Source organism: Corvus kubaryi, unplaced genomic scaffold (genome assembly GCF_017639235.1).
Source record: "Corvus kubaryi isolate FWS band 111438036 unplaced genomic scaffold, C.kubaryi_AGA036_p1.0 132, whole genome shotgun sequence".
NCBI classification, from domain to species: Eukaryota; Metazoa; Chordata; class Aves; order Passeriformes; family Corvidae; genus Corvus; species Corvus kubaryi.
Genome location: NW_024580666.1, coordinates 5,600,456 through 5,619,956, shown reverse-complemented (window position 1 = coordinate 5,619,956; position 19,501 = coordinate 5,600,456). Strand labels below are relative to the sequence as shown.

At 44.9% G+C, this 19,501-nt stretch overlaps 1 protein-coding gene across 8 annotated transcripts in view; it reads left to right on the top strand.

The window, feature by feature from the left end:
* The first annotated feature begins 4,757 nt into the window (after positions 1-4,757).
* EPB41L3 (erythrocyte membrane protein band 4.1 like 3) overlaps positions 4,758-19,501 on the top strand; it is a 143,191-nt gene continuing 128,447 nt past the window's right edge. For 7 of the 8 annotated variants that reach the window (XM_042031014.1, XM_042030966.1, XM_042030937.1 and 4 more), the window contains exon 1: positions 11,519-11,585. In XM_042031014.1, the coding sequence (XP_041886948.1) occupies positions 11,534-11,585 (52 nt within the window). In that variant the 5' untranslated portion in view covers positions 11,519-11,533. Of the gene's footprint in view, positions 4,976-11,518; positions 11,586-19,501 lie in introns of those variants that run through there. The other variant, XM_042030790.1, reaches the window with a different exon arrangement.

Sequence of the window (19,501 nt, the reverse complement as noted above, 5' to 3'; positions counted from 1 at the left end):
TGTCAAGGTCCCTCTGCATGGCCACACAACCTTCTGGTGTTATCTGCCACTCCTCCCAATTTCATCTCATCTGCAAAACTGTATTCTGCCCTGTCATCCCAATCATTAGTGAAGAGGTTACAAGGTACTGGTCCCCCACACTTGTGTACACTGCTAGGGACTTGTCCTCAACTGGACCTATTTCCATTGACCACAACACTCTGGACCTGGTCATTCAGACAGTTTTCAGTCCACCTCACTGTCCTTTTACCTAACCTGTACATCATCAGCTTATTTATGAGGGTCTTATATGAAAAAAATGTCAAATACCTTTCTCACCTTGAAATGTTTCAGGGTAAACAAGGTTCACTGCTCTCCCTTCATCCACTGAGCAGGTCACCTCATAGCAGAAGCCTGTCAGTCCACTTAAAATGTCAAATAATGTATTTCTTGCTATTCTTTTTAGGGGTCAAGCTATGGAGCCTGAAATGGGAGCATTTCACATGACAAGATCATAATTCACAATAGTTTATTTGAAGTCTTTTCTGTACAATTTGATAGATATGCACAAGAAATTGTTATTATTATAAAATTAATTGAAACTACTCACTAAATAACAAGAAAATCAATAAACAAAACCTCAGGAGACATAGAAATGGCTTTTTCATTTGCAATTTTTAAACAAAAAATGACGTTTTCTTATCAACAGTGAAAAATTGCTCTCCTGACATGGACAAAGAGTGATGCTAAAGTAAATTCCTTTCAGCAAATGAAAATATGGTGTGGGTTGAATTTAAAATTTTAAACAGCATGATGTGGACATGCAATTACAGTCATAGCTAGCTATAAATGACCAGTTAGATCATCTGGTCAAGTCCCCTGCCAATGCTAAATTGAATTTTGCATGCATTTTTTATTTTTTTTCATGCAGTTTGGGCACCTTCAGTAAATGTGACAAATACGTTTTAAAATGAAAGTTATTTTGTGGTGTCTCAGAAGTCTGGAGAGAAAAAAAGAGAGAGAGAGAGAAACAGAAGTATCACTTCAAACTACTCACTGTTGATACATCAGGTTAGTCTCATTTCAGCTTTACAAGAAAAAGCTGACAAGCTTTAAAGGAGGCCTCACTGCACAAAGAAATCGATGGTAAAGTGCACATTGATTTCAATAAATCTCTTTTAGTCACCAAACTGTATATTAGCTGGGGAAGGGATGCTGCCTCTTTCCGTCTTTTTGTCTTTAAACATCATGTACACTGATGATTGTATAAAAATAAAGCTGGGCATGGCTCTAATCTCAGGTAATAATGGTCTCCAATTTGAAAGCAATCCTCAGGGACTGGCAAATTATAACAAACACTGCCCTGGTCCCTCTAACAAATGCTGACCAGGCAGGGACAAAGCTGCTTCTGTGGTGTAGAGTTTCCTTTACGGGAAAAGGAGCACTTAAACAAGTGTTCTTGGATTTTGCTGTAAGCAGGTAAGTTGTCATACCAAGCTACTTTTCAGGAACATACTGCCGTGGCACAGCAGTGAAGATTGGTGCCATGGTGGAAGGTCTGCAGGATGCCCTTGGGGACAGAGGATGCCAAGAGCCAGTGCTGCCAGCTGATGTGCCAGCGATGGCGGCAACACAGAGCCCATTCAGAAACATCTCTGCAAAGAAAATACTGTCTGCATGGTATATTACTGTAGTATTCATTGCCCCTTTTATGTGAACCTAAACTTAATTGTAAAACTGTACCTCTGGCCTCACCCTCAGAGCATAGAGCTCAGGAAAATATTGGACTCCTCCTTCGGAGTATGAAGTGCAGTGGCCGCCAGTCCCTCCTCTCCCACCTTTTGATCTCCTGGAAGTGTGTTAATAAGCTGTGGCAGATGAAGCATTATTAATTGGGCTCATGTAAAGTAAGAAACCCACCGCTGCCACACAAATAATACAGAGGGCCCGTAAAAGTTTGGATATATGAGGCCAGCCCACACTAGGAACTGCTGAAATGTGTGGAAATAATGATGTGCTCTGGTGTAAATGGCTCTTTAGAGTGATGCTGCAAATAATTCCCTTCATTCATCACCCTGTGCTCACAGGCTGTGCTCTCCTGAGCCAGCCCCCTGGGACATCCTGCGTTCATACCACGGTCAGAGATGAACATCCTCTCTGTCGCAAGGTTTCAACTTTTTATCACCTATTACCACAAGTTGTCATGTCAGGTTACTGTAAATCAGATTAACATTCTTCTAATGCAGACTTTGCAGGGAATACTTGGCAGGGGAGTTTCAGAAATGGGTGCTTAGGATGGTAATTTTAGTAAGAAAAGACTCCCATACAATGTGCGAAAAGCATTAACCACAATATAAGCAAAAAAAAAAGCCTTAGAGCTGTTACATTCCATTAAGTAACAAATGTATGTAAGCCACCTCCTGAAATGTGGCTTTGGAAATAGGAGCAGAAAGCACCAGAGGAGGGTCAGTGTGATTTATTTCTGTTTTACCTGCCCCAGAACACCCTCATTTCCTGATGAACACAATGACTTGGCACAACTTGAAGCCCAGCAAGTCAGATTTCTCTCAGCAGACATCCTGATCACTCCGATAGATATTTTAGGAACTCGCCATTAGTTCCTTTAATTAATGCCTCCCCAACAGGGACTGGCCCGGCCTTTTCCCACATCAGTGGAACAAAATACGCTTCAGCCATTTTGTCCCAGGGCTGGGCGATCGCTTACAAATTACCTGAAGCCAGTTCCCCCAAAGCCCCAGGTACCTGCTGCCACCCTGGCGAAGCACCAGCTTCCCCCAGGAGCCTTCCCAAACCTAGCACTCACTTTGTAGCACTTGTTCTACACACGTGGTTCCTTCCTAGAGCCCACCTCAGCCTTAGCAGAGGTAAGAAACCCCTTGTACTATGGGATGCACTGTCAGTCCATTCTGCAATAACCAGTGGAAATCTGCGTGGCATGATCAAAGCCACTTTCCTGCTCACCGTTTGCCTCGCAGCCCTGCTCCTGCTGAGAACACTGGCCTCACCGTTCCCAGCTGGTGCCGTGTCTCCGCTGACATCACTGGATTCCTGCTGATGCATCGGCCAGGGTCGTGTCCCAGCTCCCTCACCTCATCCTGTGCACCTCTTGCATATCAATTTGCAAAGCTGTAAAAGTCAATAGCTGTACATAGATCCACAGCTAAAAAAATTAAATAAATAAAAATGCAGGCGCCCAGGAAATTTGCTTGCCACACAACTCCCTTCAATAGCAGGATGTTCTCACTGAGCCGACCTAAGCATAACTTATCGCAGAAAATTATCTCATGTGCTGAACAAAAATTTCCCCATTGGAACTTCAACCTTTGCCACTGGCAGCTGGCACACCGTGCCCCGCCTCCCAAGGAGCTCTCCCCCACGGGTATCCTTTGAACTCTTAAGACTACGTGTGATGGATCTCAGCAATTATTTGCACTGTGGGCAAACTTCAGAGGTGCCAGCAGGGGCTGCTGGCCGAACGCCAAGGGACGCCGCAGCCCTTCCTACCGCCGCCTGCACCGTGGCCTTTGGGATACAGCCCTCCCTGCCCTGTCGCTTGCCTCCGGGAAGGGAGACGGCCTTCCCTGCTGACGAACAGAGGGATTTGCTGGGCACTGCGTGGCCAGCAGGCTTTCTAAATGCAGCAATTCTGGCTGCCTCCCACGGGGGATAAGTCAGCCTCGGCGTGACTTACAGACCTTGGCAGGGCCAGGTATAATCTTGGTGTTAATGACTTAGGCATGACACCCAAAGCGCCTGGTCTGGGAACACTCTTCCCTTTGTCCTCCCTACCATTTTGCCCAAGACAAGTCAGCTGTGAGTGGTTCTGGTTCTTCCCCGCTGTGCTTTGGTCCAGGAAATTCTCACTTTTGTATGGCCATTCCCATCATCCCCAAATGTGTTTGAAAATTTCCCATCCTGAGACAGCTGTGTTCCCAGGAACTGCGACCTCACTTCCCCAGAATTTCAGAGTGGTTGCTCCCTAATCTAAGAGGGAATTTCCACTATCTGGAAACTGCTTTTTCAAACCCCCACCAGTGCAGCTGGATTCTTGTTTCTATCCCACGCCTCCCAAATGCTGTCCTTCTACGTGTCTAGAGCGCACTTGTGAAGGGGGCTACCAATAATTTAGATAGAAAAACAAAACACAAAAAAGCCTGAAATTGCTGCGGGCTGTTGAGGGAAGCAGCAATGAAAGAATGAGGTGCTCAGGTTTTTTGCAGTCAGCATTGCTCAGGAAGTGCTCGGGAAGCCCAACCGGCCCTATCCTCTGGCTGTTGCACAGAAGTTTGTGGTTTCCCTGGATCTGTCACGGAGTACACACCCTGTGACATCCTGCCTGAGCTGCCGCTGCCTGCTCGGGGCATTAGTGACCATGTTTAGATGGTTCGGACCGTGTAGCAGTGCCTCCACCAAAGCCTCTCAGCGCCTGCTGAGGCAACAGGCTCCTCGTAAGCCTAACAACACGAAACAACGGCATAAAGTAACCTCACAGACTCGCTTTTAGTATTTTCCTTTTTTCCCCAGAAAATAAAAAAAAAACCAGCCAAAAAAACCCCCACAAACCAAGGGCCGTGGCGGGGTGGCAAGAGGAGCTGATGCCTCGCACAGCTCCTCACCTGCCCCGGCCGCCAGCTCCGCGGGCAAGAGGGTCCCGGAGCTCGCTGCCCACCGCCGCCCCCGCGGGCGCTCCGGGCGGGCGGGCGGGCGGAGGCGGGGCGGCGGCGGCTCCAATGGGGAGGAGGGGGGCGGGCCGAGCCGTGCGGTGCCGAGCCGTGCCGAGCTGTGCCGTGCGGTGCCGAGCCGTGCCGTGCCGGCTGCCGGACTCTGACGGGCGCTGCAGGTGGGAGCCCGGCTCCGCGACGGCACGTAACTTCGCCGGGCCGGGGCTGTCCGCGCCAGCCTTCTTTGTGGAGAGAGGCAGGAGCCGCGTCCCTCCCGCGGCGGCGGCAGAGAGCACCTCCCGGGACAGGCTCAGGTGAGGAGCCCCCGCTCCCCTCGCTTCCCCGGCCGCCCTTGCTGCCGCCCTGGCCTGGCTCCGTTCAGCGGGGCCCGCGGGTCGCGATGCGCAGCGGGACCGCCGAGCTGTCCTTGGCTTGAGGTCAGCGGGGAGGGCCGAGGGGCGTGCGCTGCCCCCGCGGGGCGCGCTGCCGCTGCGCATCGCTCCGCGCCGCTGCGCGGGGAGGGAGGGCTGGGGCGGCAGGGCTGCGGCGCGGGGGCGTCTCTTCGCCTCTTTCCATTCCCCTCTCCGCGTTTTTCCTTTTGGCTGTACGGGCTGTCCCGTGACCCCACTCGTCCCCGCCGTGGGTCGTTTCGGGGGTCCCCGGGCAGGGTTTGCCCCCGCTCCGGTGTCGGGGCGGACTTGCTGCCCGCGGTGCGGCGCGGGATGCGCGGCGCCAGGCGGTGCGGTGCGGGAGTGCCGCAGGCGGGGTACGGCTCTTGCCGGACCCTGTCCCTCAGCTGCCCTTCCCGCCTTTCTGCCCTCCGCGGAACGCAGCATCTCCCGCGGAAGATCCGCCTGGGCGCTGGGACGCGGCGGCGCCCGCAAAGTTACGGGCGGTGCGCGGCGGGGGTGGGTTGCGGGGGCGCGGAGGGGCCGTGCTGCGCAAGCCGGAGCGCGGCCAGCGGAGCATCCGCTGGTAAGCCCAGCCGCTGCTGATGGGGCGCTGAAGCTCCTTTTTGGGGCTTGGGGCCAGTCCTGATGAAGCCGCAAGGTTTTGCGGGCGGCGGGGTCGGTGTGGCTTTAGCGTTAAAAATGTTTGATAGTGGAGATTAATGAAGTGTTCCCTACCTCCCCTCCCCCTTTTCTCTACCTTTTCGGATGTTTAAAAAAAAACCCCGAACTGCTCAGCTGGCGACATTTACATTTCTGTAGTAACAGCAATTCATTAGAAAAGTGATAGTAGCAGGAAAATTAAAAGTAGTAGTAATGGAGCCCTGGGGGTGGTTGCAGATAGCGCCGAGGGACTGTAGCCCCCCCGCTCCCCGGCAGTGGACAGCGCCATGGGGGAGCCGGGGGCGTTCGGGAGCCTGTGGGAATGCGGGGGGCTGGGAGCGCAGGGTGCAATGCAGAACTGGAAGCGCCGAAACTCTGCATTTTGTGCATAGTTCAGTGCTGGGTGGCCATTTTTCTAATTTTTTTCTTGTCAGGCTGTTGGACCCCCAAAATGCTCATTTGGGACTTGAAAAAACATCCTGTCAGGCTCCCCAGCCCTTTTGCTAGGGCTGTTTCGATGCCAAATACTTGCATTTTTGTATTCCAAACGGGTGATCCTTCGTCAAGCTTTAAACCACGTTAAGATGCAGCTAACCATTTGTGAGGAGGATCTTTTTCCCCCCTTCTCTCTGGAGTTTGCATGTTTGTTCCTCTGTTATTTCCAGGGAAGGATTTAGTCCCTAGTATGATGGCTGAAATGGTGGCACGCAATTCAGTGTGCTGCCAGATGCTTACCTTCTTTCAGAGTTTGGGATAGGCTCAGGCAGTATTAAAAGCTTGCTAAGAGGATACTGTTATATGGTTTCCTCCATTTTTGGGATCTGTTAGAAGCAGTCTAAAAATACTGGATCATCATCCCTCACACTTGCAACTACAACATTTTCGAAGAACTGTTCTTAGATATGCACTTTTATTTCCCCCTCCCTTTTCTAACCTTGCAAATTATCAGTCCTGGTACTTAATAGAGAGCTACTCTTGTATCCTTGTTCTTGTAACTTGAAGGCATCACTATTGATTCTGAATTGACCAGTTTTTAACATCAAATCTTCATTATTACGCAGGGTTGAGTATTTTAACTTGCTGAAGAGATACTCCCTAATGTTCCTAGAAGCACCCAATGTTTGCCAAGTCCACAAACGTGTGCAGTTCGCACAAATTTGTCCAGAAAATGGCCTTTTCTTTGGCTTCTTTTTCAATTGGGAAACAAATTATCACTACCTCAGTACTACTCCTGTCCTTCCTGCAGCAGCATTTATTTCAGCATATGAAGTTTCTTGAAGTCCCTTGCTCAAATATTGGTTGCACATTACTGCCCAGAACTAGCTTAGGAAGGCACTTTACTATCTCATGCAACCTTATCTGCCATTCCACAACTTCATAACAAACCCATTGGAACATGAAATGACCTTGGAAAGGTATCTTTCAATCTGACACGAAGCATTCTCTTAACGGGGAACAGCACTGCTCCACGAAGAGCTGATGTTTTCAAATTGATGCTTCTAAACTGATTTTATTTATTTTTTTTAAGAGGGAAGGGAGATGGGTGGAATACTGAATTGGAAAGGAAAATATTTTTTTAAAAACAAACCCACTCAGCTGAAGTTGAAGCACCACTCAGATGAAGAAGGAGGTGTATTAAGAATGTATGTGCAATGGTGACACTTAAGTCTTGGGTGAAAACAAGTCTTTAATTTTAATCAAAGGAAAACAGCATTTCCTCTGCCAGTTCTGATTTGCTCATTCATAAGATCTTCAAAAGCCCAAATTATTAGTAGGGCTAACTGAAATCTGGTTGGGTGTGTTAAATGGAGAAAAGAAGTGGTGAAGTCTGAAGGAAGCTTTACATTTAGTTGCATTGTTCTTGACATCATAATGTGATGCTTCTATATGGAAAATATTCCAGGACCCTTTCAGTCCCCAAAATGCTGCTCCTCTGGAAAGGCTGCAAGAGCACTTGAGAATCAGCAGCAGTCAAAGGGGAGTCTTGCAGCTGTTGAGGGAATTAATGGAGGGGGTGCCTGGCCAGTAAGCTAAATGGGATTTTGGCCCGGATGCTGGACTTGACACATCAGGCCTTGCAAAAGGGTGGTGAGTGATTCTGTGCCCATGGTGTCCTTACCTCTCAGGAAGATGGTGCCTCCTGTAGAGCAGTGCTAGGGAGCTCAGGATATGAGTGCCACCTGCTGGGTGATGAGCCACTTTATATCAATTATACATCATTTATACATATGCATGTTGCATTTGTGTTTACATACATATGCAATGTTTATGTATGTGTTTATTTGCATACAGGTGTACAACTTTTCCACAGACGTGTTCTCGGGTGAACCTGGGAAACCTTGCTAAGACCTGAAGTTTCTCACCTTCTGAGGACTTAGCACAGCTTGTGTTTGGTGACACTCAAATAGCACTTGGGCTTTGTATTTCAGGGGTAAAGGGGAAATTTTGATGCTGCTGACATTTAATGCTGCCTTTGCTTTACTGAAGGCAAGTGGGAATTTTCAGCTGTGTAGCTCATGGCTCGTGGTGTGGTAAACTTTCACAAGCACCTCAATGGTAAGATAGCAGACTGGTGAGGTAGACCTGAAATGGAGGCCCAACAAACCAAATTCAACTTTGTCATGTATCACTTAAATGTAAAATCTTCATGGCACTGCTGATTTAATCTTTTTTTCATCTTAACCCATGTATGTCCGAAAGTTTTATGAGCATCCCATCAGGATATGAAATATTACTTCTCATTTAAATTAACTGAAGATCTATAGAACTTGCAGAACATTGCTGGACTTGTTTTTTTTTCCATTTTAAAGAATATGTTTCTCATATCCACTGTCGAACGTTTGCATAGAAGAGTAAAATTTAAAAGTTTGATTCTGACCTAGAATTGCTACTGGAGGTGACACAATAAATCCAAATCTGGCATCATTCCCAGCAATGGCTTTCCAATTTCCACCAGTGTCCATCTTTCCTAGCCTGCTGGGGCATTGGCTGGAATGCTGTTTGAACACCAGTTTGATTCAGCTGGATACAGAGTGATATCAGTTGCAGCACCAAGGCTTGTAGTTGTTCTGCATCGTACTGTCAGAATTAGGGAAATATGCGTACCCCTGGTTTTTGGGGCTTTGTTGGACAGCTAACCTCATTAAGGCTTTACTGCTTACTTATTTTGTGGTGTGCCAGATGAGTCTTTTACCCTGTCTGTGGGTTAGGAATGAGTCCAAGCTGAACTATAAAAGTTTTCAGGAAACTGTCAAATGCTTTCAGCTGGAAAACCTATATTGATGTACTCTTGTGATAAATGGATAAAATGCTTCACATGGTTTTGAAAGTATATTCCACCACTTGAGATCTGTACTCTCAAGAGTGCATAACAGTCAGGAATGACTTGATGGAGCAAAAAGAAAGTAGTGTAATTGCAGAGTTCATCTTAAAGTGTGATTCTAGCAAAAAAAAAGACTCCTGCCATATCAAGAGGGATTACAAGACAGGCTTTTGAGGAAGGGGACTCAATAATAATGCATAACTCAAGTTCACTGTCCCCTAAAACATTCACAGTTAATTTGATGCTTGACAAATTGTGATTTCAGTGTCTGGTGAAGAAGCAATTGACCCTAAAATTGCTGCCTGAAGCCGAACCAACGTTTTCAGTTTCATAACCAGTGTCATGCAAAAATAGTATGTGAAGAGGAACAGGGGAAATGCAGAATGTCCCTGTGGTTTTGCTCTTATGTATCTCTTCTCACCCTGACCCAAGAAATTGGCATGTAGTGTAGGCAGTGGATGCTGCTGCAATGCTCAAGGCAATTTACATCTCATTGGTTCATCCATCCCATTACGGCATATCGTGATATTTTCTTTTCCCCCACAAACCTTCTGAGCTGATGATGGAAATCTGCCCCTTATAACGTGTCAAACTTCAACAACCACCTCTTGTTTTCACTCAGAAATGTATCTGCAGTATTGTCAATGGACATGCTGCTCTCCTGTCCCCTCCCCATTCTAAATAAACCAGTTCAGCAGCTCTCCTGTGTGAATTCTGCCAGTTCTGAGTCATCCATACATTTTTGTTTTGTTTCTTCCTTGTGTTTTTGCACGCCACGTTTCCCGCCATTCCCGCCTACTCAACATCTGCTTTCATGTGACCTCTCATATCCTGATAACATTAATGTTAAGCTTGCTCCATGCCACCATCAAAATCTCACTTTCAGTAATATGAAGTCCCGTGTTCAGTCAGGTGACTCATTGGCCTTTGCAGTCCTTGGGAGTACCTTGAAGTCATATCTGCTCCAGTAAAAATGTTCTCCCAGGAATCTCAGCTTCCCTGGCAGAGGTAAAAGACAGGTAATATCTTGAGGGCAATCTGTAACTACAGTCACACTGACAGTAATGGTGCATGGTTGCAGCTCTGGGGAAGGACTGGGGTCCACAAGACTGACAAGAGAAATCAGAAATGAAGGCAAATCTTTTGCAATCTCTTTTCCCTTTCCTCTCCAATATTCTTCACATGAAGGTACTGGAAAGGCTCCTACTGTAAAAACACTCCTACAAAAACAGCAACCAAAAAAAAAAAGTTGTTTTCTAGCAAAGTGGTAAATATGTGAGCAGTCATCTTCCTTTTTCTGCAGCCTTTCGTGCTGTCTTATTAATGGGCCGTGAAGGCTGAGGAGGAGCTAACTCATAAGCCATTATCCATGGGGTGGGGGGGAGCTGCAAATTAGTTGCTTGTGACAGTTTAGTTTTCTTTTTTGACTCTAACAGATAAATTTGCCTTCATATGGCATGATTTCTGCAGGGATCAAGTAGGAACCACACCAGGGGCTGTGCTGGTGGCTCACTGCTCTCCTGAGTTGCCTTGAGATTTCTGGAGGCGAAAATGCTGCTCTGGCCTCAGGCCCCTTTGCTGTGACCCAGCAGAAGAGCACTGAGTTGTGAGGATGACTGTTCCTGAGAACAGTTGGTTTGGAGAATTTGGATGGTCGAAACACGTGAACTGAGAAGATATATCCCAATCTGTTGGAAGCGACTTTGCAATGGCCTCTGGCCTTTTGGCATCTTGTCAGCCTTGGCCTGGTGATCAATCTGATGGTCACGGAGCTGCTGGGAGATGATGACAGCATTTCCTTCACTGCCTCCTTTCCTTTCGTCGCAGGCTTCAGCACTCTTCTCGCCTTCTTGTCTGTGCTCAGGACCTTGTGCACTTCCTGAACTTGCACATGCAATTGATTTTTCTAGTCAAAAGAAGAGCATGCCTTTGTCTGCCCTTACATACGCACATGCAGTTTGTTTAGGTTAACCCACAGCAATTGGCATTTTGTACCGATCTCTTTGAAGCATTTCCTCTCCAAAGGAATAATAATGAAAAAACCCCAACCAAACAGAAGAGCAAAAAAAAAAAAAAACAAACCCAAACGCTAAATTGGTCGACTGTTTTGGAACAGTTGCCAAAAGAAATCAATGCTGAGCCTGGGAAAGCTGTAAAATTCTTTCTTGGGTTTTTATTAGTAGGAGAGAAGTGACACACACTGGGTTTGGTCACTCAGACACTGTTCAAAGTCCAAATTGAAAAAAACAATTATTTCAGCTTGGGTGTTCTTGACGGCTTGCAGATGTGTAACAGAGTGTAGATGTTCAGCTGTGGGGCAAGCTGCAGGCCCCCTTAATTGCAAAGAATAAATTACCAATCCCCCATCCTTGACTGAGGATTCTGAAGCTGAGCAGTTGCTGTGGTGGCTTTGCCTTACTTCCTTGCCAAATGTTACCTCTCCTCTTCAAGGATTTTAAAATGTCAGCAGAATAAGAGAAAATAATATACCTTTTCCTATGTGTGATATTGCACACCTGTTACTGCCTGATGGGGGAGGTGCAGTAGAAGGTTTGTTTTTTCTTAAATATACATTTTCCCCCCTCACAAAATGTTCCTTATGAGGTCAGTCTTGACAGATCTTTATTAGACTGTAATTATTATTCTTTTATTAACATTGATATTGTGGGGGGTTTTATTTCTTTTTACAGTAAATTGGAGGGTGGGGGGGTTGTTTCTGTTAAGTCCATTTAATGAGTTACCTGAAACTTTGGGGGTTTTTTGCTTTTACAGAAAGCAGTGGTGTTGTGTTTTGAATCTCAAGAGGTTTTTTTTTTTTTCTTCTTTTTCCCTTCATTCTCCTACTGATGGCTATGACTGTGCTGAAACCATGGACTTCGCAAACGATGAACGGCTGCCTCCTGGAATATGGATAATCTTGGTGAGTCTGCAAAATGAGTTTCACTTACTTGGGAGTAAGTGAAAGCTTACTTGGGAGAAAGAAGATGAATGTTATGTATTGGAAGTTGTGCTTGATGAAAGCTAAGGCCATGTTTGCAGTGTTGGTTTTGTCAAAGCAACAGGCAAAGCTTACTGAATTTCAACTTATTTTTGATGGAGTGGTTTTTTTTTTTTTTTTTCTTATTCTGTTTTATCACTGGCAAAGGTGAAGGAATTAACATGCACGGGATTAATTTGAAATAGTGTCATGTTATGAGATTGAGTGTTATTGTCTTTGTAATAATTTTAAAATTACTTTTCTGTAAGACATACTGTGAAGCAACAGCTTAGAACATTTTAATTTTTCTTTTCTGGCTTATTCAGTTGTTTCTGCAAATAGTTCAGACAGAAGATGATTAATTCATTGGATGGCTTTTTTAGAAAAGCACTGTGTCATTCTCCTTACTGCTCCTAATACTGATGTTGCCTGTGGTGTGAACTTTTAAGAGATGATGTGTTGATGGTGTGTTTGCATTAAATATTGTGAACGAATTTTCCATGAAAAGGTCTTCCATCCCAAGTAGTCTCTAGTGAGGTTTCTTTTTTTAAAAATAAAAAAGCACAAAGCTTTGTCATGGTCATACTCTTTCCTTGTGTGCAGGCACCTAACCTGCAGAATATTCATCTGGTGTATCTGCTGTTGCTCCCTGAGGAGGAGGTTTTGGCGTTTTGGGCTTTATTGTCAATAAAGGTGACTGGACAGCTGCACGGAAAACATTTGCTTTGAATTTATCAACTTGGAGATCTGCTCCAGGAGCATGGTTGGAGGTGGTAGTATTTACCCAGTGTTGTCTGGAGGAGTACAAAAGCTGCCTCTGAGCACTGATGGGAGGTGGTTGGCAGCCTAGCAGCCTGGGATTTATCTCTGAGCTATTTAGACCTAGCAGGAGTGACTCGTTACTACTAATAGGTTTAATTAGGGAAAACAACTTGCTTCACCTCTCACTTGTGTGGTGACAACCTCGTTTATGCACAGCCTTAAGTTTCGAGGGACAAGACAAATGTGATTTGGGAGTGGGGTTGGCTGTCTGTCCTCTCCCAGAATGATGCGAGCATTCCGGGTGTGGTGATGGCCCTATCCTCGGTAAGGTGTGGGAGTGAGCGTAGGGCTGGCTCTGGCTACTTGCTGACAGATTGTGGCTGGGTTTAGCTGTACACACCCCTTCAGGGGGGAGGGGGAAGGTTGACACTGGCTCTCTTTCCCTCTCCTCCTCCTTTTCCAGTCTCTTGAATGTGCACAGTTTGTGTCACCTGCGTTCTTGCGCTAGTGTAAAGAGCCAGAGACCGAAAGATGGACCTCAAACTTAGGAGTTTCTTATCAGGGACAGATTTAGAGAAAATTTGAGATAAAACCTGGTATTTTGCTTTCGAGCATTTCTGAAGTATTGTTGCTTAATCCTTTTTATTGATCCATAGCTTATGCTGGAAAGCTGTTGCTCACGGCAATTTCCAGAGTCCTGGAGGATAATGGCATTAATCACATATCATATGACCTTTCAGGCAGCATGAACATGTGTTGCACTGCTGCATTTACCTCCTCTCTTAGTTCTGGTTATGTCTCTTACTCCTCAGCTGCATGGCTTAGGAGAGCAGTTAAGAAGCCTTCTGCATGACTGGTACTGGGTGATTTGGTAACTGAGTAGCAGTAAGGTCTGTAAGGTGACTGCTGCTGTGGATTGTTGTCCTTTGATGTGCTAAGGAACCTTGAGGAGCCTGAAAAAGTAATAGCTTCTGGGCCCAGGAAGCAATGCATATTTACTGTGATGGACACACGGCTCAAAACTCTTTGAGTCTGAAAACTAGCAGAGTGCATTCCTCATAGCTTTGCTCCAGCATGTATCTTGCTTTTTTGGCCTATTTTGTAATCTACATGAATAATTGGCTCTCATGTTGCACCTATATAAAGAGATGCTTCTTCGATATCTGGAAATGCAGTAATGAGTGCTGAAGTGCTGCCATCACCATGGCACATCAGGGAAAGTTTGATGTGATCACATGGGTGAGCATTTCCACCCAAGTTTTATTCTTAGATTTGTTTTTCACTTTCACTCTGATTTGGTTATATTTGAATTTTTGGCAAATGCTGTTAGCAAAGTTAAAATCTGAAACAGCAATCTAAATCACAGAGCAAAGTGTACTTTGCATAAACAGATAAATAGCAGAGCTGAAAGTATAAGGAGTGATTTCTTTTCACTAAAAGAGTGACATCATTCCAAGCTCATCTCAGTGGTGGAAGGCCAAGAGACAGTGGATACCAGTTGAAATGAGAGAAGTTCATACTGGTTACAAGGGTAAAATGTTTTCTGTCTGAGGACAGACAGCTGCATAGGGGCACAGGTTGCCTGGGGAGGCTGTGCAGTCTCCATCCTTGGGAGATTTCAGGACCTGACTGAACAAAGCCCTGAGCTGGATCTCACCGCTGGCCCTACTCGGAGCAGAAGCCTGGACCAGAGACCTTGTGGGGTCCCTCCTAGCTGAATTATCTTGTGATCCATTAAAAACCACTTGAATTTAGAGGGATTTTTATGCTGGGAAAAAGAGTAAAGCTGGAATCATTAAGTGTCATGGTCATGGAGGGTGTTGTGGTAACAGCAAGCTGTGGTGGCTGCTGTAAGATGAAAAGGGATGTAGCATCTGGGCAGGCTCATTCTGGAGGGCTGTCTGGGGCTGTCTGTGAGCGTTCATTGCTTTTGGTTTTTAATTGAGCAAAGCAATTAAAACCTGGCACTTGCTGCTTCTGAAGAAGCTGTATGCGGTTTGTTTTATGCCAATGGTAGCTGTATAACTAGTCTCTAAAATTTTGGAAATAATCAGTTGACTTTTGTTTATATTGGTTAACACACCTCTTACCTTGTGTGAGGAGACTTCAGGAGAAGTAAATTCTTCATGCAGAATATTTCCAGTCTTTCAGGGGTTTTTTGTTTAGTGGGTTTTGGTTTTTTTTTTTAGTGATTGATATGTGGCTATTTGCAGTCTTTCGAAAATTGTGTGGGAGTGCAAATAGGAGGTGGATGAAAATCTGTGGGAGGATCGGACTGCACGTGAGCCAGCTCCCCAAGGTGATGTAGGTGCTCATGGGTGGTTATGTGAACCTAAACAGTGCTTCTGTAGAGGGAGAGAAGAAAGAAGCAGTTAAGGTACTGACACAACCTTGCAGGATGAAAGAGGTGAATCTGTAAAGAGGAGTGTGGATAGGTCAGAGGACCAAAGCACTGCTAATGGTTTACACAACCCTCCAAGTGTGTTTGTCTCTGTGCTTTCAGGAAGATGGCTTGCAACATCGGAGTTAGTCTGGCAAACACTTGAAAGTAAACAGAAAATGTACAAAATGCGCTGTAAGTGGGATATGCTTTGTGAATGTGCAATTGAATGAACTTAAGTGTTTACCCAATCTCAGTTCTTCTGTTATATTTCTGGTTTTGGTTTTTTGCTTGATTTTTGTTTCTCCTGGAAGGGCATTAGTTTAACTTGCAGATTGACTTTTCTCCTTTGTGTTTGGAGGCAATACAGGTGAATATGGAAAGCAACAGTTAGTAGCTCCAAATGGGATTTAAAAAGTTTTTGCTTATTTTTGCACTTTTTTAACCACTATTCCATCTGCTTCCACCCACATACTTAGTGGGCTGTCATTCTTGTCAGTCGTGCCCCAGCTGCGATGGCATGTGGTTTAGTGGGTGAGCTCCCAGCAAGGCCAGAGTTTTGTCCCTTCCATGTTCTGGGGCTGAAAGCCATCAGGATTATTGCTGTGAGAAACTGGAAGCTTTATATTTTAGGCTTAACTTTACCTTGTTTGTAGGCATGCTGCTCCATGTGTCTGCACAGTGTCTGTTTTCAGAGTTACATTTGTGTAACTGTAGTGGCTTTGTGTCCACTTTCCCTCCAGCATCAGATACCACACTGGGTAATTTGCCTTTTAATTTCTTTTATACTTATGCAAAACCTTTGTATTTGTTCGTCTCTGTTTTTTTCACATAGCTGGTTATTTTCAGCTGTTGCATGGATAATAGTGCTGATGAACAACTATTTATTCTGACACATAAAAGCATAGCCGTAAAGAAAATGAAGCAGGGAAAATTACAGTGGCAAAGGTTCCTAAATTATAGTTGTATAGGAAGACTGTGATAAGGAAGTAGTTAAACATTACTATTTAGTCAAACCTACAACTGTAGCTGGTATTTCAATTGTCTCCTCCTTTTGCTGACACTTAATTTGTGTGGTTGGTGAGATACACTTCCTGCTAATAAAGTCCCTGTTTTATTGAACCAGAAGCTCGTGGAAGTACATGGGTGTGTTCTCCCAGATGGTTTTAGATCAAGTGTCAAACAATTGCTAATTATTTTCAGATTTCGTTGTAAAGGAAATGTTAGGTGCTTGCTATTAGGTGCTTACCCACTGTCAAAACCAAAAAAACCCCAAAACCAAGACACCAATCAGTCTTCCCATCTGGGAGCAGATACATGTCCAGTTTAGATATACTGGAAGGCAAACATAATGTAATAGGACTGAACCAGGATATTCACAGACTGAAGTATTAATGTTTGAGCTGGCTGTGTGCTTGCTACAGCTGCAAAGCCCATTGCTTTTATGGCTGCAGTATGTTTGCTCACAAGCCCCAGCTCTGACACACAGATGTGATCATCGTCCTGTGCGTGCTCTTTGTGGGGTCGAGCGGTCACTTGTCAGCGTGATGGTGAGCACAGCCACGATCTCCTAGCAGCAGGTCTCACGTTTGAAGAGCTTTGCTTGGTTTGAGAGCATCCCAACAGTAACCTGCAAGACTCCAAAGACCAGCTTTCATCCATGAGGATGTGGGACAAAGAAAATGTGCTATGTAGGCCTTTCTCAGAAATAAGGAATGAGTAGGGCCCTTTAGGGAAAAAGAAAACTTCCACTGATCATCACAGACACTGTATTTTCCCTTCTGGAAATAGCCATTAGGATCTGTGTTGGTGGTAGGTAATAACTTCCCTTTGTCTCTCCTCCCAGCCAGTTCATAAAATGCCCTAAGGTAAGCTGGGTTGCTGTGCTTAATTTTGTTTGAGCAGGATGGATAACTGTTTGTGAGCAAAAGGTAGTTTTCAGTGGTAAAGATAACTGCCTTTGTGCTTATCTTAACCTTGATGAAGCTATTACCGTGGGTTTGTTAGAAAAAGAGTGAGGTGAAGGCAGTGGCCTGGACTGAGCAAAGGTTAAAGCAATCAGTGATAGCCTGGCTGTCAGCAGAATTGCATTGCTGGGGAGTGGGTCTGAGGCTTTGCACAACTTTATTGTCTGCTTGGCTTCCAGCTGTTCCTGCAAGCATGTCCTTTCACAAGCTAAGGAAGGGCCAAGGGTTGTCTGCCTGCAATTTCTGCCTGCCCTTTGCATTGGGAGACCAGTCCAGAGTGGGGCCAAAATACTGCAGAACTGGCAGTTGTTTGTGGTGGAGCCTGCGATAAATGGAGTTATCCGGGATCCGTGAGGCTGCTCAGTTTGGATCTTGGCAACTTGGTTCTATATTTTTCTTTTCCTTTCTCACCAGAATAGTTGTACCGAGATTTGGTGTTGTTGCATTCCTATTTTTAACACCAAAGCTCACTTATCTCTAGTTGAGTGTGTGGTATGTTTCATTTGAGAGAGGCGGCATTTTAGCAAACGTCACAAATGAGCCTTCTTGCTAGAGCTGATTCGAACCAACTGAAAAAGGATTCTTCCTATTTAATTTTAATTTATGTGTGCAAAATTTTCATATAGTCGGAATCAGTACAGTTTATTGTCAAAATGAAGAGATGTCAGACCTGGCCATAGTTCTCTCAACCCAGCGTTATGTTTGTCATATGGTATTACAAAAGTCCACGTGTGCCTAATTTATTTCAAGTATTGTGGGTGTTGTACACCAAACTAATGTATCTGTAGAGGAATAAAAATTCCTTTGCAGTTGCCTGGTATTAAAGACTGTCCCTTTATGCAGAGATATAATTGATGGACAGTATATATTTTTGCATTAAGGACAGTCTTTGCAGCTGTTTGAGTCCTGTCATGTTTATGCATTACCAGATATTGCAATAGGCTGTAGGAGTTTGCTGCAAGGAGAGCTTTCATTTTTCAGTCTTGGGAAGTGGGCTCCATCTAGTGTTTAATTTAAAGATTAGTCTCCAGTTCCTTTTCTTAAACGCCCTTGCAGTGTGGATAAAGGACACAGAAGAGGAGTTGTGATAGGCACTGCTTTCTCTTGTGATTATCTAGAGTGAGACTTTTTCCACTACAGTCAGTATGGGAGTGGCAACATGAAACACTGCATCTGTTTTACACGTGCACATGAAGCTAAAATAATTATTTTATAAAATAGCACATGGATAAAAAGAAATTAAACCCGCATGGCAATGATGTGATCCTGGAATATTTTGTGGTTAGTTCCTATATATACTCTCACAGTGTTTGATGTGGCATGTTGGAAACCAGCCTGTTCATCTATAAAATCAAAATTAGAAAACTAATTGTGGAGTTCTTTTAAGAAGTAATGAATTTTGAGATGTGTATTGGATATTAATATCCAGTCAAAGGACTATGTTCCAATATGTAATGCTTCTCTAAAGAAGCGTGTTATATTTCAATGTTTATTTTTATTGTTTTCTCAATATTTCAGTTTTTGTAATATTTAACCCTCTGTCAGATGCTACTTAATTTATTTTTTTTATTAAAAGGGGTATCACATTCTGAACTATTTTTAACTTGAATAGAAAAGTATTTGATAGTTACTCTATCATGTCTCCAGTGCCCTGATAATAATTGCTCTGAAACAGAGACAAGAAGCACCAATAAGAATTTTTTGGGTTTTTTTTTTGAAACTGGAGCAGTTTGAGAAAGTTTTTAAATACTTAAGACTGAACACAGATTTACTTTCTACACTCCATACTGAAGAAGCAGGAACTCAGAATATTTAGTCAAGCGGGCACAACAGCAAACCCTGCAGAGAGGAAAACCTGAGCTGTCTGAGGACTGTTTAGTTATTACTACAGTGGGGTTTTGTCTGGCTGTGATTTTTCCCTTTCCTTAAAGGGACATTTGAGGCCACTTGAACAGGCTTTTACCCTGAGCAGTGTGGCACTTTGCAGCACTTTGAGACTGATGAGGAAAGAGGCAGGTGGGGTGGGCATCATGGCTGGGCTGAGTGTGACTGCATGCCTGAGCCACCAGCCCCTCCCTCCCTGCCTGCATGGGGGTGTTGCAGACCTTTGCCATTACTCAAAGACACAGTGGGGTTGTGAGTGTTGCCCTCACGTTGCTTACACTGAGGGCTGCAGAGCTGCCTGCCCTTGCAAGGTGGAGGAGGTCTCCCACACAAATCCCCAGACAGCTCTCGGCTTATTTTCTGCCAGTTGCCTGAGAAGTGTGGAGCAGAGGCTGGGATCCACGCCTGAGTCATTGGCAAAGAGCCTGTTGTTGTTTCATCTGTAAAATACTTGGGGTCTGGGCTTTCCAGTTGACACTTGTGAGCTGAGTGCAGA